Raw genomic sequence first — 26,523 nt, 5'->3', positions numbered from 1 at the left:
TTTTTAATTTTTTATTTTTTTTTGAATTTTTTGTTTTTATTCACTTTTCAATACTTATTTTCTTTTTAGTATGGCTGCTTATTCATGTACTTCGAAAAGAATAATTCTCGAAGCTGAGCTGGATCTTCAACAATTATTCTTTCTTTCAGCACAATCGTCTCTTTGTAACTTAGTCTTCAATTCATTTTTAAAAAGAAATAAAAAAATTAGGAATTGAATAATTTATCCAACGTAAAGAAAAAACGGAAAAATGCCTCTAGAATTGCACTGTTTATTTTGAAACCCTGAATTCATTGCTACTACGTACGTTTATAAAATTTAAAAAATCTGAAAAAAAGTCTCCTGCGGTGATCCATTTCTTTTATTTTTGGATTTCAATTATGAGATTTTGACTCTGTTTGACTGTTTATATTTTTAATACGATATATGATTTGATTTGACTTCATTTTCGTTCTTTCACTCATCATTAGTTAGTTCAATTTTGTGTATTTCAATCCTTTTAATGTTACTCGAATTCTTCTGGGTAAATCTTATTTTTTTTTTGTGAATTTTGGGTTGAACCAATTTGGAATGGAAGACTCCTTCTTGTGCATTTTTCTATTGACCATCCTAGCCTTCATCCTACTATTAAAATGATATGAAACTGGATTTTGATGTTGACGCTTGTTGTTTAGCCACCTAGATGAAAAAATTGAGCCTTTTGATATATTTAAGAAGGACTAATTGATTTTCGAAAATGAAAAAGAAGCAGGTTTCGGGAAAAAAAGATGTGCACTATCAAATTTTCCCGAGAAATTTTGATATGTGCGAAAATTATTGTCTAGGAATCTCTGTTGATCATATAAGCTGATATGTGTTGAAATATTTGAAGCAGACTTTCCTCGACTACACTGATGATGGTCGTTCAAGAAAAATGCAACGAGAGTATCGGAATTTCTAAGGATAATAGAAACAAATCGTTTAAAACTATATTTGTGCGTGATTCCACAAACATTCACTCAAATTTCAATAGGAAAAAAAATTAAATTTTCAAGGATCTCGATTTGGTGACTCTCAAACTTCCTATTTTCTTCGAATCCAGATGATTTTCGAAAGATTTCAATGGTCATTTTCTGTTTGTTTTGGAACTGAAGCGGATGTAAAATGTACTATTCAGCTTATTTTGGTATTTCTGTTCTATCAGATGGTTTGAGTTTTCATTACGATTTTGAACAATTTTATTGAATTTTTGGGTTTGTAAGCCACCTTCCTGAGTTGATTTGGTGCAACTGTGAATTTAACTGAAAATATCTCGGTAAAAAATCGATAACCCCTTCTTATAACCCCCCAGGAATTTTTACCGAGGCATTTTCACCCAATTCTCACAGTTTACATTTCCAAAAGTGAAAAAAAACAATTTTCCTCCGAATTTTGTGCGTTTCGTTCTATCTACCATTCGAGTGTATTACCAACGAGCATCTTCCACAAAACAAACGAGAAAAATCAGTTTCGGAGGAATTTGTGCGTACTTTATTTTTGACAGTTGTGCGTTAATTTTTTTTACTCATTCACACTTCATTCTTCGGATAAACGATAATTTAGCTTCACACGCAGACTCACAGCCAATTTAAATATCTAATTCCTGAATTCTTACGAATCAATTCTCAAAAAAAAAAAAAAACAATAAAGAAATACGTAAAATTCGGTTATATATTTTTTCATAATTTTTTTTAATCTTCATCATCTTCTATTCAATTTCGTCGTTGATTAATTTTTACTTCATCAAGGTTTTCCTGCACAGAGTCGAGAAAAAAGTGAAATTTCTGTCGAAGCTCATTTCTTTTATCGAAAAGTATTTTGTTGAAATCATCGTTTTGGCGCCTAGACTTTTTTAGAATTAGAAAAGGTTTCAGGCAGGAATTCCCCTTTCCTTCATTGAAGATTTACCCAGTTTTTATCTAATTTCATATAATTTCTGTCTATTTTAGACGTCTCCCTTCAATTTTGACTTTTTTTTCAATTCATTTAGGACTGAGTTGTTCTTGGTCTTTCTGAAATTGTTTTCAATTTCGTATTCAGTATGTCCCACCTCATATCTCCACAAAGCATTCTCATTCATTTCAACCAAACCCAATGCTTTTTGAAGTTATGGGATGTCTCCTGAAGATGCGCGAAATGTATGAAACGTTCCGGGTTTAAATTATACGAGAAGTAAGCTTAATTCATTCGGAAACTCATTGAATATTGTCTTTAACTTCGGCGATATAATCAGAGGAATTTATTTGGGTTAATCCTGAGTTTAAGGTCTTTTTCTGACTTATAATTCAACTGATATATAAATTTAAACAAATAGATTTGTTTCTTTAAAATTATCACACTTCAACTGGAACTGCTAATGAGGCAATCAACAATTTTTAAGGAAATCTGATGATTTTTCGAAACAAAAATGATGGAAGGTTAAAACAGCATTTTTTAAAAATTTTCAGAACGAATCTATAAACAAAACATTTTTTTAAACTTGAAACAAGCAATTTTTTTTTTAATTTCTTTCCTTTTCTGCGATATTCTCGAATTAGTTTTCATCTATTCAATTCACTTTAGTTTTTTCCTAATATTTCCTCGAATTCATTCTTGATATTTTTCATTTAATTTATAGGGTAAGAATGGATCACCTGAGATGTGGTTTGAACCGGTTTTGAGGTAGTCAATTGGCTTATTCCCAGTAGTTTACTAGAGGCATACAATTCAACACCCTTCACCCCCTCAAAAACCTGTACCCAAACAAGGAGTCGTATAAAGCAAGGATAATTCTTCGAATGTCAATTTCGAATTTGAAAATAAAATGTGGAAATCGGTTATCCGGTTGATTTCAAGAAGAAAACGCCATGTTTTTCAGCGAGCCGGTCTTGTGGAGGGGGTTTGGAGATCCGAACTAAAAGAACCTCAAAGCACCTTAAGATTCCAGAAAAAAAAATGTAAGGAAACCGAAGGCATAAACTCCCTTTAGTCGCCTCTTACGACAAGCTGGGACTGCTGTGGGGCTATTCTAGACGGCCCGCCCCACAGGGCCAAATCTCCCTCACGTAGTCAGGTCACCAAATAAAGAAGGCAGTCGAGGATCCACGAAGAAATTGCTTGGATAGAGGAGTTTACAAAAATCTAGAAGCCTACGGTTTAGGTAGTAGGTTGAAAGGTTCAGCAGTCATTTCGCAGTTATCAAAATACGCAATTCACACAACAACAACTTTTTTCGCATTTGAGAATGTCTATCGTTAGGTACGCACTTTCCTGTTTACAGTTTCTTGTACCAGAAGAGGTAGTGATCTCCTTCCTCTATCAAGAGCTCGTCAACGCCTGAAAATTCGAAAGAACAACATCAGTGAACCATCAGATTTCAAGGGGACTTGAAGAGATCCATGTGGAACACCACTCACCGACTGGAGCGACTAGCTGGTTGGCTGGAGGAGCACTGGGGTCGGGAAATTCAGGCAGCCTGTAGAGTAGCCAGTAGTGGTACCCCATAGGTTCCTCTTTGTACCCAGCAAGGGTGTGGACATAGTGACCATTCGGCCACTCGGATGCTTCGAAAGTGAAGTGTGGATCTTGTTCCATCGCCATCTGCATAACGTTGTAGAAAGAGGTGTTTCTGGGAGCCATGATGGATATGGTAGAGTTTTCTGTTATGTTGGAACCTACCCAGAGGGTGTAAGTCACTGTGACGTTCCTTATCTCAGAATCATTGCCATGAGATGAGAGCGATTTGGCCAGGTCTATGTCGACTGGGGACAAATGGAGATTACAGATTAATCATTAAGGGGTGAAATTCATGTATTTTACCATGGTTATCGAAGTCTGGATCTAGTTTACCGCAATCTAATGTCCTTATGGCACCGAGTCCTTTGCCGAGCAAAGCCATCAAGGCGTCAGCTGTGAGTCCAGGATCTGTGAAAGCACCATCGGGGTCCTGACGACTCTCTATGTAAGCCTTTGCAGCCGTTCTGTTCCAGTTTGAGTTGCTTTCTGGCACTTCTTGAAGGGCCTGTGTTAGATGATGGATAACCATGAAATTCATCGATATTTTTGTGAGATATCAATCTGATTTCATAGTTTTTATAATTGAGAAATGAATGGGGATGAATTTTATGCTGATAAACATCCATACACTTTGAAATGTGTATGATAAATTAGTTCCAAATCCAGCACCTTCGCCATTTTGCAACCAAATAATTATCACTCAACAAATGTGTATTCCATTGATTGCTTTCATAGGACTTTTGACAAATGCATTTCCTGTAAACATATTCGAGGTTCAACAGAAATTGGCAATGCATACATAGAGTTTTCATAGACTAATAAAAAGAAACACGTTTTAGTTCCTTCGCCATTTTGCAACCAAAAAATATCACTCGACAAATGTGTATTCCTTTGATTGCTTTCGTGGGACTTTTGACAAATGCATTTCCTGTAAACATATTTGAGGTTCAACAGGAATTGGCAATGCATACATAGAGTTTTCATAGACTAATGAAAAAAACACGTTTTAGCTCCTTCGCCATTTTGCAACCAAAACTATTTTTGGCAAAATTAACATTGTAATCAAATCCTTGCAATTTTAAATGATCTCGTTCAACTAAAGGTGATTTGCGATCTTTTCTGAAGTGAATGAGAATTCGTTGTGTACTGTTCGTCAAAGAAAAAAATTGATTGAATGATTTAGCACCTTCGCCATTTTGCAACCAAGGGGGTTTTTCTCAAAATCAACAAGAAGACAGATTGCAGCCATGAAAATCAGCTGATCCAGTCTTGAAACTATTCCACGTAACATTTAACGTTAGGAATGATTGAAAACTCGAGATTGTAGAGCCAAATCCTTCAGTTTTTCTATGTTGTAAACTCACCTGCATGGTAATAGCTGTATTGTAGATGTTTCCAAAGCCACCATCGCTATGCTGCTGTCTGGCCAGACTGATCGATGGTCTACGCAGGGAATGCTGCAAGTTTCTGTGCCTGTGGTCCTTGACTATGCAGCGCAGAGCCAATATTGTCATGGCAACCGTATCTGGAAAATCGAACAGAAAAACAAGGTGATTTCAGAGCGACCTGTTGCTTCAAATGGATAAAGCATGACGTCATTGTTCTCGTCATCACCAAGGCCTACTCTTCTAGAACCGAGATTCACGACATCTGAGGAAAAATCCCCAATTTCTCTGCTTCTGGGACGAAAACTTCATCAGATAATCCCTCACTTACCTAATAGGGAAAACTCTCATAATAACTAACTGGAAAACTGCGAAAGTTACTGCTCAACCAGGAAAATGGTTTATCTTCAATCAGATGAAACCTCAAACTCAAATTCTTCCATCATCTTCTAGTATGGATAGCATGCTACTCGAAGTTCTAGGAGTGCCAAAACTTACCTATGTTATGGTCTTTAGCAGTGTTGGCAATGTCCAAAAGCCTTCTTATCTGCTTCTTCCTGACATGAGATTTGGCGCTACAAGCTGCTAAGCTAGCGTAAGCAAACTCCAAGTCGTGTACTGGTTCATGGTGTTGCAGGGTGCTTATGAGATCATGTCCATGGAACTCCCTTGGATCCTTGCACAGGGCACTCACTGCTAGTGCATATTGGGCTAGCTTTGGTGGAGTTATCGGAATTTCCCTATGTCTGCAAAGGAAGGTAGGTAATTCCAATAATTTATAAACCAAAGACGCTAAGATATGTTTGTTGTAACAAAGAAAACCATGTTTTTCCAGCTTTTAATGTACCTACAAAAAGGGAAACTGAAGTAGAACATTTCCAGAACACCCAATGAAGTTTAGGCAAGGGTGAACCAACTCATCTACGTATCTAGGTTAAATCGATAGATAACCCAATTTCAGAGACTAATAATGGATATAATTGTCACTGAAGCGCACATTCATCTTGGATATTGCCTATAAATCACCTCGGGTATGTTCAATAATCTGTGGTGAAATTGGACGCAATATATATGCTGATTGAAATCTGTAGATTGGCTGAGTGCTAATGAGACTCACAACATAACCGCATCTGGTACAGACAGACCTACTGAATAATCGATATGTCCCTATTTGGCAATGTCCCTAGAGCTCATAAATCATTAGATCCAGTAACATATTGCATCGATGTCTGTTTGAAATGTGATGAGTTGTTTTTTGAGAAATATATCGTGTTATGAATGCTGGTCTGTTGCAGATGCACACCCTGTACGTCTACCTTCAATTCCATCCCGTATTCAAGACTCATATCTCTTCATTCAACCCTCGGAAATCCCTAAAACTCGTAGAAAACAAATGACTCATCGTTATCCAGGGGTGAACCTCAGGGATAGCTTCTTGAACCCCACTTCTTCATTCCGTCATGAAATATTCAAATCTGGCGGAGGAAATAAATGGAAGCTCCTCGTCGAGCGTGGATTACACGAAGAATACGTGATTTTTCTCGGGTTTTTTCAGGTCCAGACGGGATTATCGCCGAGAGAACTCCCTTGGAACTTTCTCTCCTGTTAAATGTCAACCGACCGAAGTTTCCAAATGAGTTTGAAAGTGTTGCTGGAGTTCTGTTTAAGTTCGAACGAGGGAAGTTTGGTAATGAATACACATTGTGAGATAGGGGATGGTCTGAAGAGGACTACTCGATTTAACACGGAAGCAAAAAAGAAATTTCTCAGTTTTTCCAATTTTCGGAGAATCTCCGAGGAGAATCTTGTGTTTTTCGTGGTATTTAAGGTGAAGACTATACTCCTTTATGTGATTTTCCAGGAAGCTAATTCACATTCCAATTCCCAAAGAAAGAAAACACTTTTATCTCACACTAAGAGGGACAGAACTCGTTTCAAAATGATAGGAACAAAGCCTTATCCCTTTTCCCTTCACAAGGTATCAACTGGAGTTTTCTAGGTTAATTACATCATATAACTGATGCTCATCTAGGCTGGTGCCAAGCTGTCCTATTTTTATCGCCAGGATGTTGAGGTATTGATTTGTCCTTGATCTATATCCTGTTTCTCGTTTGGATGCTGGAAGGATTCAAAACTGGATGCATTGGAAGCTTCAAAACTCAGTTTAGCTTGAACTTTGAATGATATATTATTGAAACATCCATCGAGTGGTGAATTTGGGGAGGAATGATGGTTATTCATCGAATTACCATGACAGAGAATTGTTCAGAAACGATCGATTAGCATGGTGTTTCGAGGGCTAGATGAAATAATAGTAAAAGTCTTATTCACCCTATTTTAGAGTATGCATATGGAAGACAGACAAGCTAGGCCCCAAGCTGTCCTTTCCTGGTCAGTTTCTCGAGAGGAACGTATCACCCACGAGAAGATTTATTAAAAAACACGAAACTTACCTCCATAGCAATATGACGATCTCTATTTCCAGCTGTTTGGCGGAAAGTTCTGTTTCGAGCTGCGTGGGTAAAATGGGATCCAGATCTTCTTGTATCGAGGCCAGTTTAAGGGCTGTCAACACCTTGGCAGTGTCGTTTCTCCAACCCCAATCCACCTCCCTCTGGGTAATCAGCCATGACAGGGCCTTCTGGACGCTAGTTTCGAATTCTGGATACTCGCTAGAGTATTTCACACCCTCTGTGGTAGCTTGAAGAGAAAATTTCACAACATTCGAGATACAGGGAAAGATACACGATGATAATTCTGTATTCGAATATGAGTTTTTCGTGTGAGAGTTATAATTATTAATCTTGTTTGAATGTCACAGTAAAAACATGACCTTAACAGCGACATTTCTTGAACTTTAATGTTCCTAAAAGGTTTACGAGTGAACTATAAGAAAAGGTGAACTGTTACCTGATTTTTAAAGGTCGAAGTTTAATCTGGATCATCGTGTTTTTATTTGGGTCATGAAACATGAATCTTATTGTTGTCAAAATGATTTTGCGAAAAATTTCCCCCGTACAGGGTGTCTTCAGATAAATTTTTCTACTTGAAAAGCAACAGTTCATTAAACAAGATTTAAGTTCCAGATATTTCAGTGATTCATTTTCTAACCTACTCTTTTTAAAGTACGTATTAAGTTGACCTAAAAAAATCCACTATATTTGTTTGGGCCATGAAACTATATTTCATTGTCTATGAAGATCACATGATATGAATTCATAATTTCCAGATAAATGCGCATCCACCAAAAAATACTAAGATCAAAATTCTCACTCACCTTTTGAAGTCTGCGAAGTTTGCTGATCAGCACCCAGAACAGCGTTACACACAACGAAAAAAGACCAAATCAAAACGGGAAAAAAAAGCTCCATGATCACTCCAAGTTTTTCTCAGATAGGATTCAGACACCACTGAAAAAAAATAAGAAACATTTCCGTCGCATCACTAAACTTCGAGCTCTACAGACAAAAGTTGAATCATCTTATACTCGATCCAATTGTTTTAATTGGATCTTCCGTCCAAGAAATGAGGAGATATACAGGGTGAATCCAAAACCTAATATTATTCTGATTCGAAAACTCGTTTTTCTACAAGACCTATTTGATAAAAAGCAAGGTTTATCAACTATAGAAGAAAGTAATATTCTGATCTGATCATTGTCAAGGATAATTGATGAAAATTCTAGGTAATCAGGGAAATTTGCGTGACTACCTTAAGCAACCAAGGATGAAGTGAGTCACACTAAACTCAACAATAAAATGCACCGATTAACTACATATACATGCCATCAAAAATCAATAAGTCATCGATACACAACATATTCCAACGACAACAACCTAATTATGCATATAAATGATTCGAAAAACGACTGAAAAGCAAAAAAAAATGCTCAGTTTCAACCGTGCGACCCTGTATCACCTTTCAGATAAAAAAATATCATTTCAAACCCCTTACGACCGTGAATATTCAATTCGCAATCAACAAACATCTCTCGAAATTACCGAGTAGTAACAGGTTATGGGACCAGGAGGATTGTCTTGATGAGGATGAGTGCAAAGCATGCTAGATTATGGATGTTGTACATGTAGGACAAATGTACTTACATCGGAACTCCCTGATGATTTGATCCCCTAAATGGACTGGCGTGGCTGAGGGTTTATTCATGGAGAAGTGGAACTCAGCGCCATCTACAAGGAACTAATGCTGGAGGCGGTATCGATTTTTGGGGGCATGAGACGCCATTCATAGTCTGATCTTATGGGGTGGCTCCTGTCCCTTATATACTGCCCGAAAAAAAATTCATTTTTTACCCCTCTACCGACTGATAGGGATTGAAAATCTATGTACAGGGTGAATTTGAGGAAAATCCTGATATGTTATGGTTTTGTAACTGTCTTGAAAGTTTTGATTTTGGTTTTTATCATAAAATTGTGATAAATTATTGATCTATCTGAATATCGATCAATGCTTTTCAGAATTCTTGTATCTTTGGATAGTTCTCTGTTTGTGCAGTTGTCTTGTTTTCAGTAGATGAATATTTGTGTTTCGAAGTAATTGGAAATAGCTTCTTTTGTTGTGTTCAATCCCAAGCTAATCTGATTTTGGAGTAGAAATATCTAATAATTTTATTCAAATGGATTTTTCCAGATTTTAAGGAAAAATCGGAATAAATATACCTTAAGTATAGTTTATTGTTGAATAAAATGAAGGAGGGGGGTTGAAAATTCAAAATATATGTGAAATTTCAAATGAAAAGTGATGAATTCAATCCATTTTCAAAATAAAGTCTTGATTCATAAAGAAAAGTACAAAGCGTTGTTCAAATAAGAAAAAAATTACAATGTTTACCATCTCCATTGAATAAGCACATACTAATCTATACTAAAAATTTTCTGAATATATTTTCCTGACTTTTCCCAACAAAGGAAAGGTTTGGATTCATCCAGTTCATATTTGAATCTTTGCTAGCAATAAAATGAAATTTTTTTTATGATACAAAATGAAATGAAGCATGCCAACGCATTGTTCTTCATTTTATACTGATTTTTCTGATAAATAGAAAAATACAATACTCCAAAATTGTTTATATGTCCTTTTTTGTCGAGATTTCTGTTTATTTTTCCTTTTCTTCCAGAGAGGAGGTAATAAATGACGAGGAAAATATGGTGTTTTGATGAATTTGTATTGTATGAGATTTAAAAAACATTCCCTTCGTAAAATAATTTTTCAATGGATCGGGAATCAATTTATGATATTCTAAATAAAGTGGTTTCTTAAAAATATGTAAAAATTTCATAAAATCTGTCTAGCTTGAACTGCACTCATTGAAAAATCATCTTTCATCTAAAAACTATCTACTCACAACCCTCACATTCCACTATCAAGCTCAAATTTTCGTCATTTCAACCTGGATAAACTGTAAAATATTCTCTTCGATATTGAAATACCCCCTTCAACACAGGGTCTCTAGTTGCATCTGAATTCAACGTAGATACAAGCTGTTGCACTGAGCAGGTCACAGTCCCTGGAAAATTGATCCAGCTGGGGGTGCTGATATTGACATTGGGGAAGGTCTGGAAATCTGGATAGAGGTCATGGAAATCTAGATCACCTAATCAGGTACAATAATGCGTAATAACAAAATTGGTGGGACGTCTCTATGTTTTGGAAATCCCAGAAATCTTATGAAACAACATGACTTATAGATATCTTCATTCTTTCTTATTGGTTCCAACAAAGTCTAGGTGAATAATGGAGAGAATTGTAAATATGAGAATGCCAATAAAAGTAGACGTGTCAGTAAACACGTCTTCTCATCGTATACATCAGAAAAAATTCAATAGAACAAATCATTGAGTAGTCTCTTCAGGAATACTTTCAGTATTCTTCTACTGGGTTTTCTTTGAGAAATCATTTTACCCATAGCACTTTTGGGGTAGTAATAAAATGGTTGAGGTAATAGGAAAGAGTTATTCTCTGACTACTTTGAAAAATCATTGTCGTTTGATTGGATTCTTCCCATACGATTTGGTCAAAAAAGGAGATAGGGTTTCAGTGAAATTTTCTTTAAAATATTTGGCTTGGAGTTACTTCCTTGGTATGAGCATGAGTAAGTTTACTCGAAATTTTGAATGGGATATAACCACCAAGTGAGATATTCTTCAGTTATTCTAGGTACCACTAGTGTCATTTATTCTTTTCAATCTCTGAGTGCTTGGTTGGATTTAAGTTTCATCGAAGAACGTATGGTTTTATATATTGCTCACATGAATTTCATGTTCAACATAATCAATGCCTTCTGCTGTATCACTTACACCATGTTTAGTAGACGCCATTTGAATGGATTCATCAATAACATTATGAAGGCGAGTACTGGTGTTCCCAATGGTTCAGTTCTTGGCACTTTATTTTTATTCTTTTATTGTTAAACTCTTAACCAGTAGTTTTCCAGGTCGATGAACTCCTACACCAACTGAATATCCCAATAAAGAAGAATAGGTGGTCGAAATCAGTAGCTGTGATGATAATCGTCGCCATTTTGATTATAGTTGTGATGGATTCTATTTCTTGTTACCTTATTTTCGACAGAGATCTTTTTATGATGCACCTTCTGAGAAAATTACCTTATTTCAGCAGCTATTTCTTCACCACTGCTCAAACTTACATGTTTTGGAGTCTTGTTCTTTTAGTCAGAGCCAGGTTGTGTGCGATAAAGGATTCTGTAAAGGATTACGATGAAGTTTTCGGATTTGAGAACAGAATAACCTTGCAGAAACTCCAAAATTCTATAACAAAAGTGAAAAGAGCAGGTAGAAATACATAATTCTTCTTGGTTTATTGGTGGTTTGGTTTTTTTTTCAGGAAAAACAGATTTCAAGGGTCTTCAGAACGTTTACATACGTCTTTTCGATGCAGCCATGGCCTTAGATCGATTAGTTCGTCCTATTATTGTGGTAAATCAGTACTTTGAAAAAATTCCAGGCTATAGAGTTCTCTGAGTGAACTCTATACTCGTATATTGTGTTTCAGTTTCATTTTCGTCGAGTGGATTCTCATCTGGCCGATGAGAAGGCCACAACAAAAGACGAAATATTCTTTTCTTCACATCAAAACTTCTTATTTCAGTTGTCCTTCGTCACAAGATTCTTTGCACTTTCAACAACACCGTTTATATTGTACGTACAATTGTCCAGATACAAAGATAATTTCTTCATAATTTCCCAAACATTTTGGGCATTGGGACAAATTTCTTGTCTGGCTTTGATGGTGGAGCCTGCAAACTGTTGTAGGAAAGAGGTGAGATTGTTTCCTATTTATTGTGCCTCTTGAGGATTTTATTTTTGCAGTATGGGAAATTGAAGCGAGAATTATCTGACCTGCTTTGTCAAGAAAGATTGTTCAATGTGGATGTAAGTGCAAATATTGTACTTATAGGGAATAATTTTTTAACCCTCTTTTTTAGCTCGATCTTTTATTCGATTTGGTCAAAGCATTACCTATAGGGTTTCGCATAAACGATGCAACTCCCTTGAAGAGGACCTTATATGTATCTGTGAGTATCTTCAGATTTTCAAATATGGATGACACGTATTTTATTTTGCAGATTTTGGGGGGTCTAACAACTTATTTAGTTGTTTTGTTCCAAATGAGTATATCTAATTGATGGATTGGTTATATTTAGTCGAATTTTTCATTGTGAATGCTTATTGGATTTCAAAATATAATCGTATATCTTTGAATTTCTTTCAATTAACTCTCTTCATACTGTGAAGTTGATACAGTATCACCAAATAAGTAGTGACAGCACCAGCAATCTGAAAAAAATCAAAAGATATATTCGAAAATTGATTCCAATGATTTGGATCTCACTGTGCAAATCATTGGTCTTGTCACGCTAACTATACCAGCTGCTGTGAACTTCATATTGGATATTTTAACCTTTTGAACTATAACATCGAGCTGAAAGTTTCAAAAACAATAAAAAAATTTTGGAAACGATATAGAAAATACTCGACTGCGTGTGTCTCCTTTATCTGCCTGTGTTATTAATTTGGCAACGAGAGGTTTGGTTTTTGACATCTGAAAATTGTCAAATTATAATTATTATAGTGAAAAAATTGTTTGTTTTACCTCGAAAAGGCAACTATGAATGGGTTCTACGACGAAAAGCAATCTGGCAGTTTGGATAACAATCCAAACTATATTCATGATCAGAAAGAGCCACCTGGTATAGTAACTCACGAGTATTCCCCAAATTGTAATGATTATGTGGATGAAACATGTAATGAGAATAATCTGAAAGATACATTGGTTTTTAACGTGGTCCACCCACAAAAAAGTTCGATATTTTTCACCATTAAGGGATAGTCGAAAAAGTTGTTGATAGCTCTGACACAATGTTCTACTTGCTCCAATGCTGCAGGAAACACAAGAATTTTACCATTGGTTCCTTCTGTAATGGAGAAAAATATAAGGAAAGTTGAAGCTCCAATTTGTAATTTTTTAACTCACTGGAATATAACTTCATCGCCTCGTTTTTCTGTAGAAATCTTTCTGTGGGTTCTCTACTTTCCATTTTAATCCAAAATATGAAATCTCCATCGTTTTTTTCTGTTTTTCTCATGATCTCTTCAGCGAGTATCATGTTCAGGGACATAACTCTCCTTTTAACATGCAAAGACAAGTTGTTGTAAGCCAATTGTTGAGAAATCAGAACGAAATAGAAAATGTAGAAAGATAAATAGTTTTTCACATATGTAATAGAGAGTTGATTAGTTTCAGTCCTTTCGCTCCAAGAATATAAGTCCAGGATGAGTATAAAAGTGGACACTGTGTATACTGTACATATGAAAAAGAGAGAGTGGTACTTGTCCCATTTCAATGTTGACCAACCCTCGTTCAACAGTTTGTTCACCTGTAAAAGAAGAAATTTTCCTTTATTTTCGAAAAAACCCTAAGGGTAGGTCGATGTTGAGATAAATCTTCCCTTCTAATTTTTTTTAAATACTACCTGATCTAGGGAGCTTATGATTTCGAAAAGAGCCTCAATCTTGAAAGGACCCATAAAAATTCCTGTGAGGACGCTCATAATGACCCCTCCAATGTCTGATAGGGTTACGTATATGTCATTTTTATTCTTAATTCTGAAAGAGAATTCAGAGGAAGCATCCATCCAGATTCCTAAGAAAGCCCAAGCTCCTAAAATATTGAAACAATATATTATACTATGAATAGATAACACAAAAAATTTGACATTTTTTTATTCCCACTTTGACCAAGGCAAATAAGTGGTAAAATGATGAGATATGAAGAATTTTTTATCCTCACCGAGAATCACAGCTATAGTATAGCTGTAGACAACATATTTCGTCGACTTGGTCAACTTGTAGGAACCTTTTTCGAACCTGTAAACAACAGGTGCCAAACCGAATAATTTCATGAAGAGAATGGTAGGCTTCAAATAGGAAAACACTTCTTCTGAAACCACCAAGTCATCCATTTCGAAGTGTTTGATTGATACTGTCGGATTTTATATTGATTGTTTTTCCCCAAAAGATTAAATAATATATAATGTGGTAATGGGAAGAAAAACCTCTGATTTGTTTGTTTTCCAGGATTCTGGGTCAAAAATATGGTTCACATTGTTTGTTTGGAATTATACTTAGGTATAGATTAGTGATTAGTTAGTTTAACTAATTAAAATCGTATTAGCTCATTCCCAACCTCGTGAATCTTTAATAGATTCCTATGTAAAAATTGTTGGGACTCTTATATCATCTGGAGATACAACAAATTTTCAAATTGACTCTAAATCTTCCTGCTGGATGTTTATGCATACCCTGTATAGCATTGATAACGTGTATTGATTTTTCACACAATACAGTGTTGAAATAAATTGCTATTTGCACAGATTTCTAGGAATTCAATTGCCAACCATATCCCATTGTATTCCCTTCATTTTCCTGAAATGAAACACTTGAAATGAATTTCTACCTCATGAAAACATAATAGGAAAGTCACTTCGACGAAATAACTATGATTAAATTTCCATATTTCCATTTTAGATGTTCGTTTGTGAACATGAACTCTACACTCTTGAAAATCTTAAGATATGGCAGATACATGGGCGTTTTTCCTTTTGAATTTTCTGTCAATGAAAATAAAATCCACATGACATACTCAACGGTTTTCTCTATCTATAGTTTTTTAATACTGACTTCGCTAAGTGAGTCGATTTTCTTCTGATTTTGAAAGTGGAATTAAAAGATTTCTTCCAGCTTTGGCTGGTACATTGCACCCTACTTATGGTTTACCAAAAATGATACAGATTTCCCATCAAACTACGAATGTGTTGGCTGCGGCTATGCATATTTTGATATTTTCAGCGAAAAAGAAGAGATTGGAGTGTTTTATAAATGAAATACAGAAGGTATTCCATTCTTCGTCTATTTATCAACCCAATAACTCAAAAAATCATCCAATCATTTACTTCTTCTCCTTTCAAGCTAGTTCTTTCTTCCATAAAAAATTTCATATAACTCCTATAACATTTTAATTGTGTTTCTGTTTCAATAGGTTGATGAGCTGATAGAAAAAAAATTCAAAATGAAAGGAACAGCTTGTGCAAAGCTTGAGCTTTGTACCATCATTACGTTTTCCCTTATGGTCTTGGATCTTGTGTTTGAAGACGAGAAAGAAAATTTTTTCCATGACGTCAGTTCTCTCATTTTAAATTCAACATTGTTTTACATAGACACAATAATCATTATGTATTATAAGAGCTGCGTGAAGTTGATCCAATCAAAAATCATCGATTTACGTATGAATTTGAAAAATCTTTACTCTGAAAATGAAACTGAACCAAATATCATCACAGTTTCGCAGAAGATATGGATCAAAGAAGAAGTGGGAAGAAAATTTGAAAGGAAAAAGTGTGTTCCAGAGCAGGTTTTTCTTATGGTGAAGGCTTACAGATGCATTTTCGAGGCATCCAAAGCTTTAAACGATTGCTACAGTGTACCAATATTGGTAAGGAGTCGAATATTATGATTTTTCTTATCGTTACACCCACAATTTTCAGGTTTCATCCATTGTCTGCATGGTGAACATTATAATTGCTCCATTTTTACTTTATTCCAAAACTATGGAAGATCGAATGCATATGGTATATTCAGCTTTGGGCTGGTGGATAGGACACGTCTTGAAAATCTTGATGATAGTGGAGCCTTGTCATTCTTGCCAGGCACAAGTAAGGAGTTAAAAAAATCTATCGTTATTTTATCTAGTCATTTTCAGGGCAAATATTTGGCACAAATGCTGATGAAATTATCGTGTAAAACAAGTTCATTACAATCGGAACAGCTCAGGAAATTCTACAGAGTTGCTGAACAATCTCCAATAGAGTTTCACATGGGTGGAATTGCAAAAATAACTAGATCAATACTTCCAGCTGTAAGTATATTCGAAGAACACACAGAAAAATACACGTTTCCTTTTCAGATACTATCAGGATTCACCACATACCTAGTGATTCTATTTCAAATCAAAAACGAAATACTTTGAGGCCATTCGACTGGAAACGGTGGTGTTCCTAATGGACCTGTTCGTGGCCCCATAATATTCTTCTCACGCCTTTCGTTTATCATTTTTTGTGGCACATCGTATTTTTCCAAGTGGAAATGTATGACCATTGATATAAAGGTTGATTGAGTGATTTATAGTTGTGTTTCACATTTATTTCACAATATTGATACAGGAAATATGAACAAGTTGAAGATTTAATTGTTGAAGTTCTTCTTTCTTAAGGGTTCAGTTGAATCATTATAACGAGATATGTGGTAACTGCACTGGCTATCTGAAAGTAGAAAAGTACTTGAAATATCTTGCGTCAGTTTTGGTACAAAGGTATTTCATCTTACTGAAGCTAGTATAGATCTTCTTATGGTCACTATACCACAAGAGGTGAAATGGATTTTGCAAATTTGACCTTGTAAGACTAAGACCTCTAGCTGAAAAATGTTATATCGAAAAAATAAGCAATAAACGATTGCTTCAATTTTAGTTGTAACCCACCTTCTGTTTGACCTCTTTATTGTCCACTTTGCCCAGTAAATTAACAACTAGAGGATTGATCTTTTCGTACTGAAAGAAATTGAGTATAATTTAAAATATAGATCAAGGATAATATGAGAGACCTCCTCAAGACATCTGTGAGTGGGTTCTACAATAATTATGAGTCTGCATATGTTAACAGTTATCCAAATTATCTGGAGAAAGATGAAAAGTGGTGAGAAGTCATGCCCAGTGATGATACGATAAGGAGTTATGATCAGATGAAGAAGGCAGCTTGTTATTATCAACTGAAAACAGAAAATTTCAAGAACATTTCATCCACGTTGATTACTTACTAGAAGAGGGTAACCAAAACAGCCATTTATGTGGTTGACTGAGGTGTATATCTCAGTATGTATCCTAGTTAAATCAATGATCTTCTCAGGTGTAATTTCTACGAAATATCATGAGTATTTTCCATAAAATGATCTATGGTTAAAGTTGACCTACCTTTCATAGCAAATTGAGATTTTTTGGTCACTATATAATTCTCCAATACGTCTCCTATCGGAAATTTCTCCTCTGGAGAATTTTTCACAACTGGCTTTCTCTTGATCTCTTGTAGGATAGCAGAATTCAAAGCCATGATACGGTTTTTCAGGTGATATGTGAAGTTGCAATAAGAGACCTCCTGGCCCATAACCATAGTAAACAATACGTAAAAAGTTGAGTAATCCTGTAAGTAAATAACATCGTCTTCTGGTTTCAACCAATCCAGCCACATGTAGAGGTCAAAAACGATAACCAGGAGAAATATTGAGAAAACTATGAGATACATTTTTAGAGCTGTTTGTTTTTCCTTCTTCAGATTTATTTCCAGTTCGTTCATGATTGAATTCATCTGGAAATTTGATAGAAGAGTGAGGTGCCTTGTTTCAAATCATACTCACTTTTTGAAAACATTTCAAAAGATCGAGTAGCTGACTCAGTTTATAAGGACTAGCTAGAACACCAAACAATACACTACAGACTATGATTCCAATGTCTGTTATCACCACTGCCCTTTGATTGGGTTGTTTCATACGAAGCGAATTTTCAGAAGTTGCATCTCTGAGAAGTCCTAGCAGAGTTACAGTGCCTATTGAAGAAAAGTTACAGAATGTTGAGGAGAAATTTCAATCTCATCCTTACACAAAATTATTCCTAAGGCGTAGCTATAAACAGTGAATTTCCTGGATCTTTCAACAACGTAATATTTCCTGATTTTCTCGTATGAAATGGGAGCTAAACCAAACAGTCGCATGCAAAAAATTGTTGGTTTCAAGTACTCTAAAACTGGAGCTGATATGATGATCTTCTGCTCCTCCACCATTTTGTATCACACTATTGAAATTCAACAGAGTGGGTTTCCTAATGAACTTTAATGTACCCTTCAATATTCGACATGAATAACAGTGATTGAAAAACAAACTCAAATATTCATAGGGGTTGGATCAAATTTTCCAAGTCATAATTTGTTTTGATCGATAGAAGGGTATGCATATCCACAAAAGGAAAAAGAAGGGGTCAAATTTTCATCAACTCATATAATTAAAGGTTCCATTTGTTCGAAAATACATATTATCTGAATCATTATTTATCAGAAATGAATTTGGAAATATTCATTAAATGGAAGAAAAGAATTTGACCTTTTATAGGGATTATTAGGTGTTTGGATGAATTATTTACGAATTTTTCAGATGAAGTCTTTCAAAGCAATGCACATGAATATGACTGACTTTTTCTCAGTTGCATGGCTTCGAAAAATTCTTCCTGGAAGTGGAATTTTGATGACAATATTTTTAACACTGCCAACAATAGAGAAAAAAAAGAAAATAGAGCCTCAACCTTTTTGGAACATTTCAGTTGATACAAGGGTTGACAATATAAATTTTGTATATATTTCTAATTAGAATTATCCAAGAAAGTATAAATTCTTCCAGAAATGCAAGTTTTCACTTCTTTAAGGGTTCAACTGGATCATTATAACCAGATATGTAGTAACTGCACTGGCTATCTGAAACCAAACACTTTCATAACACATAAAAAAAAAGTTTTTTCCTTACTGAAGCCAAAATGGACCTTCTGATGTTGACTATACCACAAGAAGTGAAATGAACTATGCAAAGTTGGCCTTGTAGGGCTAAAATCTCTAGCTGAAAAAACTTGAGTAATAAACGATTGGTCCAAAAATGTCAGTGTTACTATATACCCACCTTTTCTTTGACCTCTTTATTATCCACTTTGCTCATCAGATGTACTACTAGGGGGTTGGTCTTCTCGTACTACAAATAATTGAGTATATTATATAAAATTTTAACTGAGGATAAGATGAGAAACCTCTTCAAGACACCTGTGAGTAGGTTCCACAATGATAATCAGTCTACCAATGTGGACAGTGATCCAAACAACTTGCAGGATGATGAAGAGAGGTTTGACGTTATGTCCAGTTATAAAAAGATAAGGGGTGATGACCAGATGTATCAGACAGCTCGTCATTATGAACTGAAAAAATTAACACAATTTAAACAAGAATTCCTTGGTGTTTTTCACTCACTAGAAGAGGATAACCAAAACAGTCATTTATGTGATTGACTGAGGTATATATCTCAGCATGTACCCTGATGAAATTGCTGATCTTCTGAGGTGTGAGCTCTGTAAGTTCAGGAAGTATTTTGTGTTGCATCAATCTTGTCGAAAGTACCTACCGGTTATTGCAGAATAGGTTTTTCCGGTCAATATGTAATTCTCCAGAACATCACCGTCCGATCCTATCAGCATTTTAGAATCAGGATACCTTTTAGCTTCTGTTTTTTGCAAAAACACCTCTGGCTTCCTGTTGATCTCTTTCAGAATGGCAGCATTCAAAGCTACTATGCGTTTTTTCACGTAGTACGTGAAATTGCAGTAGGATACCTCTTGACTCATAACAACCAGATACATAACGTAAAAAGTGGAGTAATTTTGCAAATACATAGGACCATCTTCCTTCCTCTTAAACCTATCCAACCAACTGTAAATGTCCAGAGCGAACACCAAGAGAAAAATTGTGAAAACTGTTACTGCGATCGTTAAAACTGTTTGTTTTTCCCTTTTCAAATTGATTTTTGGTTCGTTCATGATTGAGTTTATCTGAAAATTGTATAGGGATGTCGAGTATAGATGTATCCAGCCATATGATTTGATGGCTGGATTTCAATTTCCATACATACTCACTTTGTGAAAACATCTCAGAAGATTGAGAAGCTGATCCAGTTTGTATGGGCTTGCCAATACTGCAGATAAAACACTACAGACTATGATTCCTATATCTGTTATCACCACAACTCTTTGATTTGGTAAGTTCATACGTAGAGAATTCTCGGAAACTGCATCGTTGAAAAGTCCAAAAACAGTTACAGTGCCTATTACAGAAAAGTTACAGAAACAAGTTGTAGAGTGTAGGTTATTCCTTACTCAAAATTATCCCTAAGGCATAGCTATAAACAGTGAATTTTCTAGATTTTTCCACTACGTAATACTTCCTGATTTGTTGGTAAGAAATGGGAGCCAAACCAAACAGTCGCATGAAAAAAATTGTCGGTTTTAAGTACTCGAAAACTGGAGCTGATATAATCATTTTAGACTCCACCATTTCCAACAAATTCAAATAAAACAAATCGTGTGAGTCTCGTAATGAACTTTATTGAATATTTCCACATTTTTCACAAACAACAGTCGGTGAAAAACAAACTCAAATATTCATATGCCAGTGAAGGGTGGGTAATCACGCACCATTTTGTTTTGATGGATGGGTTGACTTGTATGCCACGAGAAAAAAAGTTGGTCTTTCGTGAATTCGATTTCAAATTAAACTAGATATATTTTCAAACAATCATGAGTTTAAGATCATTTGTTGAATTGTATAAGTATAACCAGATATGTTGTCACAGCACTAGTCACCTAGAAAAAAAAATTACTCAATGTTTTACTCAATTCTCAAGATATCAGCTCAATTACCGCAGCATAAATAGATCTGTGAAGTGATATCATATCCACTGAGGTGAATTCAATATTACAAATCTGGTTCTGCATGGAAAACAATTCAATCTGAAAATATTCAATAAATTTTGGCACCTACGATCAATAATACACCAAGGCCTTCATTCTACCTGTCTTCTTACTGGGCCATCATCAGCTTCTTTCATAAGTTGCACGATGAATAGATTAGTCTTACTGTGCTGCAAAAAAAATCATTTAGGTGCAGTAAGGGTGATGTTCCAAAGTTCCAACCTCAGCCAGTACTCCATGGATGGGTTCAACCAGAAGAATCAGTTGAATGGCTCTTAAAGCTATCCATATAATCATCATCCATTTATCCCTCTGTATACTCGGACTTCTGGTGATGAGCAACCAAGGATTTACTATCATTTCAATGATGCAGTTGATGATAATCAGCTAAAATGGTTGGAAAAGATTTGGTGGATCTAGCTAAGTCTTCAAACCCTTACCAAGATGGGATAATCGAAAAACTTGTTGATCGAATTAACACAGAGATAAATCTGCTCGTGGACAGTCATCAAATGACGTAGCCTTTTCAATGTAGCATCTACAAACGAAACAGTTTTGATTGTTTTTGGTATACCAAAACTTTCTCACCTCTTCTATGCAAATTAAAACAATTTTCCTCCACTCTCTCATCGATAACTTGATGAACGTAATACTCTCTCGAAGATTTTCTTGCTATATTAACCCCTGCTAAGCCTACAGTTCTTAGCCCTCGATACTTAGTGATCTCCATTTGGATCTTCTTATTCATCGATTTCATTCTCTTCCTCACAAACCTTATGATATTCCAGTATGTAAGCTGTTGGGTCAGGGTGAGGGTGTAAAAAAGTATGGCCGTACCATAACTCCTCACGTGTTGTAATGAAGGATCAACTATTCCTTTCTCAAACTTGGAATTCGTCTCAAAGATTATACCCAGAACAGAAATAGTATAGCTGATGAAGAATATCACAGTAGAGAGTTTTTTATCTCGATTTTGGATCGACAGGGGTTCGTTCAAATGTTCGTCGATCTGGAAATAAAAGGAGTATGAATAATACAGGGTGTACCTCGTTCTTTTCAGTAGTGGAAGTTTTTCTGAAGAAAAATAATTCAATGAGTCTCAGTGCTGGTCAAGAAATGATCCTTACTCTACTGAAACATTGGAGAATACCAAAAAGATCATCAACCTTCCACGGACTTATCAGAATACCAAAGATAATGTTCAGAGCTACTATGCCCAAATCGAAAGTGTTGATGTAGATGTCAACATCTCCCCTTTTCCTAGAATATTCTCTTCCACATGCTGTTGCATCGCACCAAAAACCAAAAACACAAGATCCAACTGAAAAATATGGAACATTGAGCCTTAAGCTGCTTGACCTCCAGAATTCAGGGGTCACCTAGGATGGAAGCCACGAAATAGCTATGAACTATATATTTCTTCGACTTCTTGAAGGCTAAACCTTCCTTTTTTTTTTGGTAACTGAAAGGGGCTCCACCAAAAAACCTCAGTGCCAAGACTGTCGGTTTGCAATACGACAAAACACCCTCTGACACTACCGCCTCAAGCATATCGACCTATTTGACAAAAATAGACAAATCCTATCAATTTTCATGAAGGACCGATGTTTGCCCTAGAAAAATAAACAACAATGGTGAAGAGTTTGAAGGGGACATTGATTGATTTACAATGGTAAGGGCGACAATTGGAAGGAAAGGATTGAAAATGAGCCTATTTTGATTGCTGTTGTATTCTATCGCTTTGTAGATAATTGAGTTTTCGACGAAAGGGTCAATATGATGTGGAAAAAGGTCAAATCATTGTTGTCTAACTACTTCATGATGAGATTATGGTATATGGTCTTGTCGCATCCACCATTTTGAAACCCCACTTAAATTATGCGCTCAAAAGTTACTTTTGAGCTTTTTGAGAACAGACAAAGACATCCGTAACATCTTTTTAATCATAATAAACAATATATTGCTTACAAATTGAAGTTTTACACACTTATCTTCACAATGTTCGATTGTACAATATGATTTCATTCTTTCTTCCACCCTACCTAATCACCAGTTTTTGTTGTCGTTTCTTCAACTAAGGGTGGTATTGAATCTTCGTCAAATTGCACAAGAATGACTAGAAAGGTTGTAACAGCTCCTGCTATCTGAAATTGAACTATAAATAACCTTCTCAGCTTCGTAAAGGGTAAACCAATATTTACCGATGCTAAAATGGACCTGTTCAATATTGCTACGCCACAAGTTGAAAATCTAACCTTGCATTTGTTTATTTGAAGTGCCAAAACTTTCAGCTGAAAAATTGGATAGACCAAATTCGATAAAATCCATAAACAACTTGAAATGCACAAAAAATAAAAAATGAAAATAAGACAACTGAGAACTGGACTAAAACAGAACCTTGGAGGTTACAAGGAACAGGGTGGTTTTAATGAATTTATTTGTACCTTAAGCATTACTTCATTTTCATAGTTCCTCTCCAAATGTTGGCATAGTAGATAGTTGATTTTTTCGTACTGAAAATACAAGATATATCTGTTGGCTGTTTTTTTACTTCACTCGTGATGTTCTCACCTCTTTTACACAACGATGAGATGCCTCAACAATAATGAGAAGTCTACTTGTGTGTGTGAACAGCCAAACGACTTCGAGAATAGAAAAAACTATGGATTTTTCGTTGGTATTCGAGAGCATAAAGTACGGGGTTCCAATCAATTGAAGGAAACAGCTCAGTAGTATCAACTGAAAAAATGGCGGTGAAATTGATAATTCAAAATCGAATTTTTATTGTTGTAGAATCAAGTAACATCAATTCTCACCATTAAAGGTATTCCATACCAGTCGTTTATGAAGTTAACAACCTCAAACAGTATCCTATGTACGTGAATGAACGTTTTTGCCTTTTGGGATGTGAGAACTAAAAATTCTGAATATTCAGATCTTGAAACTATAGAATCTTCAATGAATCTTGAAATTAAAGCTCATACTCACTATTTTTCACCAAGGTATTCGAAGGAGCAGTCCTTCCCATATTATCGATGGAATATACCTTCTGTTGAACCTTTGGATCAACAATTTTCACATTTTTTCCTTTATCTTCAATGTGAAGTGACAACCCAGTGTTTAAGGCCTGGACACACCGTTTAACAAAGTACGTCATATGCCAAAAATAAATTTCCTGTGTCCAAGACACGACGTAGAGTATATATACTGGAATGTTGTTCCATAAACGTTTCGAAGAAGGTTTTCCATTAGTTTGGATGCACCAACCTATGAAATCATAGGTGAGAACTCCAAAAAATACGAAGTAGGACACGAAAGATATGATGAAAGATGTTTTTCTTGGTCCTTCCTTGATCGAAGTTGGTAGTTTTAGATGAATCTTAAAGAATTAGGAATTTGATCATCGTAAAGTTACATTTTAATTCTAATACCTGATTCAAAGAAGCTAAGATGAGAAAGAACTTGTCTATTTTGAATGGCGAAATGAATATACCGAGAATAACTATGATTATCATCAACCCTAGGTCACAACTAACCACGTATGCTCCCTTATGGTCCTTCACCCTTAAGGAATGTTCAGGGTTAGCCTTTAAATCTCCCACTAGTCCTAACACAGCAGAACCAGCTGTAACAGAAGTTACATTGGTGTTAAATCCTGTCGTTAAAGTGGCCACCAAGAAATACTCATCTTCAGTCGTATTTTAACGTTGAAGAGAGTTATAAACCTACCTAGTACCAAACCAAATAGATAGCTGTAGGCAACGTATAGGTATGAAAGGCTTATAATGTAATTTTGCCCATTTTTCTGGTATCTCACCGGAGATAATCCTAAGAACCTGCTGATGGTTAAGATAGGTTGAATGTAGAGAAACATTTGCTGGCTTATGATCACCTTTGACCTGATACTTTCCTCCATTTCTCTGGGGACTACGTTGTTTTCACTGAATTATCACGAACGAAGTTGAGAGAAGTGTGCGGTTTCAAAACATCATAAAATATTCATGTTCAAACTGGTGATAATAGCATAGTGTGGAAATGTCACGTATGAATTGGTTTTGTTCATTAGATCATAGTTATAGAAAGAGATATATCCTTACCAGGACATTCACATTCGAATTCATGAAATCTTTCCATGGAACAGATACTATAACAGATGGCAAACTCTTCTCCTGACTTTCCGAGGCCTCAAAACTACTTCTGCAGCTTTCCTAAACACTTCTTTGACCCCTTCCATCGTTTTTGCAGAACACTCGATGTATCCATAAGCCTTGATCTTCTTGGAAGCCCTGTAGCCATTTTCGTGAGACACTGTGGTTTCCCCTTTCTGACTCAGTATCTTACAGATCTGCTCGTTATATCTCAGGTCTAGCTTTGTGGCCACCAAAAGAATTGGTACCGAAGGACAGAAATGCTTTATTTCTGGATACCATTTATGGTGGATGTTCTGGAGCGATACAGGGTTGTCCACGTTGAAACACATGAGTACCACGTCTGTTCTAGGGTAGGACAGAGGTCGGAGTCTATCGTAGTCTTCTTCTCCTGCTGTGTCCCATAATGCGAAGGATATTACACTACTTTCGTAAGTCACTGAGGTTAAGTAAGTTTCGTATATTGAAGGTAGGTACATTTCGGAGAAGGTGTTGTTACATTGGGCTGTTAAAAGCGATGTTTTACCACAGGCCCCATCTCCAACAACCACCAATTTCTTAGGGAAGCTCTGAGATGACATTTTTCACGACGTTAAACACTAAGAATAACGATTTTATGATCGATCAGACGTGGGTTTTTGCAGGATCAATAACCGAATTGTTAGGTACGAAAAGTGAGAAGATAAGAGATAAGAATGGTGACTGCTATAAATAAATGATGACGGGGAACTCAATATTTGCTTTCTGTGAGATGTATACCTACAATTTGGGATGTTTGCATAAACAAGAATTGAGAAAAGGGCACATTTTTATTAGTGACATCATGAGCTGTGGTTTCGAAGAAGGGTTTGAAATTGAATGGTACATTACACTTCAAGAATTATCTTTGATAAGATAAGAATTTGTCCTACAAATTATTTCCAATTGTCCTACAGATTGCATGAGATAGCCAAATGCAATTAATGACTTGTTTCCATTTATAGAGGAAATCTGTTTGAACAAGTTATGGTTCAATATACTTTAGTATGATATTTGAATTCTCACAATTCTACGAGATGTGTAGAAGAATGTTGCATGAATTTTTTCATTTCTTGGACGTACAAAATTAAGTCTCTATGATCACTTTTCCAGGTCATCCTAAAAAATTGTTTTGGGTCCTAAAAGCTGTAAGCACCTCCGCCATTTTGTTCAATTTTTCATAGACTACGATTATTTTTGGAATTTAAGAATATAAGCTTATACCAAATTACATTTCAATGGCGTGGAAAGGTGTGTGGAAATGAGGTAGAATCTTGTGTGGTTTTTGTACAGGATGTAAGGTGGATTATGCTGTTTTA

The 26,523-nt window shown here is 35.6% G+C and overlaps 7 protein-coding genes across 8 annotated transcripts in view; all 7 read right to left on the bottom strand.

The window, feature by feature from the left end:
• The window catches only part of LOC123320324, a 376,599-nt gene that overhangs the window by 91,563 nt on the left and 258,513 nt on the right, over window positions 1–26,523 (bottom strand). The window lies entirely within an intron of this gene.
• LOC123320253 (uncharacterized protein CG3556) lies at window positions 2,457–10,359 on the bottom strand. The gene is made up of 9 exons (XM_044907516.1): window positions 10,261–10,359; window positions 9,002–9,181; window positions 8,176–8,308; window positions 7,352–7,598; window positions 5,397–5,644; window positions 4,878–5,038; window positions 3,817–4,018; window positions 3,414–3,758; window positions 2,457–3,333 (listed from the first exon to the last, which is right to left on the bottom strand). Exons 3-9 carry the CDS (start codon window positions 8,267–8,269, stop codon window positions 3,272–3,274), a joined length of 1,359 nt encoding a protein of 452 aa, XP_044763451.1. The 5' UTR covers window positions 8,270–8,308; window positions 9,002–9,181; window positions 10,261–10,359; the 3' UTR covers window positions 2,457–3,271.
• LOC123321160 (gustatory receptor for sugar taste 43a-like) lies at window positions 12,644–14,768 on the bottom strand. Its single transcript, XM_044908664.1, has 8 exons — window positions 14,737–14,768; window positions 13,909–14,096; window positions 13,410–13,812; window positions 13,253–13,350; window positions 13,029–13,193; window positions 12,909–12,977; window positions 12,768–12,857; window positions 12,644–12,712 (listed from the first exon to the last, which is right to left on the bottom strand). Exons 2-8 carry the CDS (start codon window positions 14,068–14,070, stop codon window positions 12,644–12,646), a joined length of 1,056 nt encoding a protein of 351 aa, XP_044764599.1. The 5' UTR covers window positions 14,071–14,096; window positions 14,737–14,768.
• On the bottom strand, window positions 16,604–20,925 carry LOC123321158 (gustatory receptor for sugar taste 43a-like). The gene is made up of 13 exons (XM_044908663.1): window positions 20,205–20,925; window positions 19,697–20,120; window positions 19,546–19,643; window positions 19,329–19,493; window positions 19,205–19,273; window positions 19,055–19,144; window positions 18,965–19,005; window positions 18,141–18,163; window positions 17,900–18,087; window positions 17,460–17,850; window positions 17,306–17,403; window positions 16,971–17,039; window positions 16,604–16,906 (listed from the first exon to the last, which is right to left on the bottom strand). Exons 1-13 carry the CDS (start codon window positions 20,334–20,336, stop codon window positions 16,808–16,810), a joined length of 1,887 nt encoding a protein of 628 aa, XP_044764598.1. The 5' UTR covers window positions 20,337–20,925; the 3' UTR covers window positions 16,604–16,807.
• Window positions 20,877–22,435, bottom strand: LOC123321157 (gustatory receptor for sugar taste 43a-like). Its single transcript, XM_044908662.1, has 6 exons — window positions 21,627–22,435; window positions 21,479–21,576; window positions 21,261–21,425; window positions 21,140–21,208; window positions 20,988–21,077; window positions 20,877–20,930 (listed from the first exon to the last, which is right to left on the bottom strand). Exons 1-6 carry the CDS (start codon window positions 21,793–21,795, stop codon window positions 20,877–20,879), a joined length of 645 nt encoding a protein of 214 aa, XP_044764597.1. The 5' UTR covers window positions 21,796–22,435.
• On the bottom strand, window positions 23,464–24,964 carry LOC123320260. Its single transcript, XM_044907525.1, has 5 exons — window positions 24,768–24,964; window positions 24,470–24,663; window positions 24,027–24,417; window positions 23,855–23,952; window positions 23,464–23,777 (listed from the first exon to the last, which is right to left on the bottom strand). Exons 1-5 carry the CDS (start codon window positions 24,952–24,954, stop codon window positions 23,586–23,588), a joined length of 1,062 nt encoding a protein of 353 aa, XP_044763460.1. The 5' UTR covers window positions 24,955–24,964; the 3' UTR covers window positions 23,464–23,585.
• Window positions 25,183–25,983, bottom strand: LOC123320301 (rho-related GTP-binding protein RhoC-like). Its single transcript, XM_044907594.1, has one exon. The coding sequence runs from the start codon at window positions 25,765–25,767 to the stop codon at window positions 25,183–25,185; it is 585 nt and encodes a 194-aa protein (XP_044763529.1). The 5' UTR covers window positions 25,768–25,983.

Source organism: Coccinella septempunctata, chromosome 9 (genome assembly GCF_907165205.1).
Source record: "Coccinella septempunctata chromosome 9, icCocSept1.1, whole genome shotgun sequence".
In the NCBI taxonomy this organism is placed as follows: Eukaryota; Metazoa; Arthropoda; class Insecta; order Coleoptera; family Coccinellidae; genus Coccinella; species Coccinella septempunctata.
Note: the sequence above shows the minus strand (reverse complement) of the source record. Positions and strands in the feature narration are given on the sequence as shown.

Bases quoted from the DNA above. Each gene is read 5' to 3' on its own strand.
- LOC123320253 (XM_044907516.1), bottom strand. From the start codon at position 8,269: ATGGAGCTTTTTTTTCCCGTTTTGATTTGGTCTTTTTTCGTTGTGTGT. The intron at 5,645-7,351 runs GTAAGTTTCGTG...CTTCCTTTGCAG, and splicing joins ATCGTCATATTGCTATGGAG to ACATAGGGAAATTCCGATAA. The intron at 3,334-3,413 runs GTGAGTGGTGTT...TCGAATTTTCAG, and splicing joins CCAGCTAGTCGCTCCAGTCG to GCGTTGACGAGCTCTTGATA.
- LOC123321160 (XM_044908664.1), bottom strand. From the start codon at position 14,070: ATGGATGCTTCCTCTGAATTCTCTTTCAGAATTAAGAATAAAAATGAC. The intron at 12,858-12,908 runs GTATTTTCTATA...TGAAACTTTCAG, and splicing joins AAGGAGACACACGCAGTCGA to CTCGATGTTATAGTTCAAAA. The intron at 12,713-12,767 runs GTGAGATCCAAA...GATTTTTTTCAG, and splicing joins CAAGACCAATGATTTGCACA to ATTGCTGGTGCTGTCACTAC.
- LOC123321158 (XM_044908663.1), bottom strand. From the start codon at position 20,336: ATGAACTTACCAAATCAAAGAGTTGTGGTGATAACAGATATAGGAATC. The intron at 19,274-19,328 runs GTTTCTCATCTT...AATTATTTGTAG, and splicing joins CTCACAGGTGTCTTGAAGAG to TACGAGAAGACCAACCCCCT. The intron at 17,851-17,899 runs GTGAGTATGATT...TCAAATTTCCAG, and splicing joins TTTTGAAATGTTTTCAAAAA to ATGAATTCAATCATGAACGA.
- LOC123321157 (XM_044908662.1), bottom strand. From the start codon at position 21,795: ATGAAATCGATGAATAAGAAGATCCAAATGGAGATCACTAAGTATCGA. The intron at 21,426-21,478 runs GTAAGGGTTTGA...CAACCATTTTAG, and splicing joins TTTTCGATTATCCCATCTTG to CTGATTATCATCAACTGCAT. The intron at 21,209-21,260 runs GTTGGAACTTTG...TTTTTTTTGCAG, and splicing joins TCCATGGAGTACTGGCTGAG to CACAGTAAGACTAATCTATT.
- LOC123320260 (XM_044907525.1), bottom strand. From the start codon at position 24,954: ATGGAGGAAAGTATCAGGTCAAAGGTGATCATAAGCCAGCAAATGTTT. The intron at 24,418-24,469 runs GTATTAGAATTA...TAATTCTTTAAG, and splicing joins TCTTAGCTTCTTTGAATCAG to ATTCATCTAAAACTACCAAC. The intron at 23,778-23,854 runs GTGAGAATTGAT...CCATTTTTTCAG, and splicing joins GGTATGGAATACCTTTAATG to TTGATACTACTGAGCTGTTT.
- LOC123320301 (XM_044907594.1), bottom strand. From the start codon at position 25,767: ATGTCATCTCAGAGCTTCCCTAAGAAATTGGTGGTTGTTGGAGATGGG.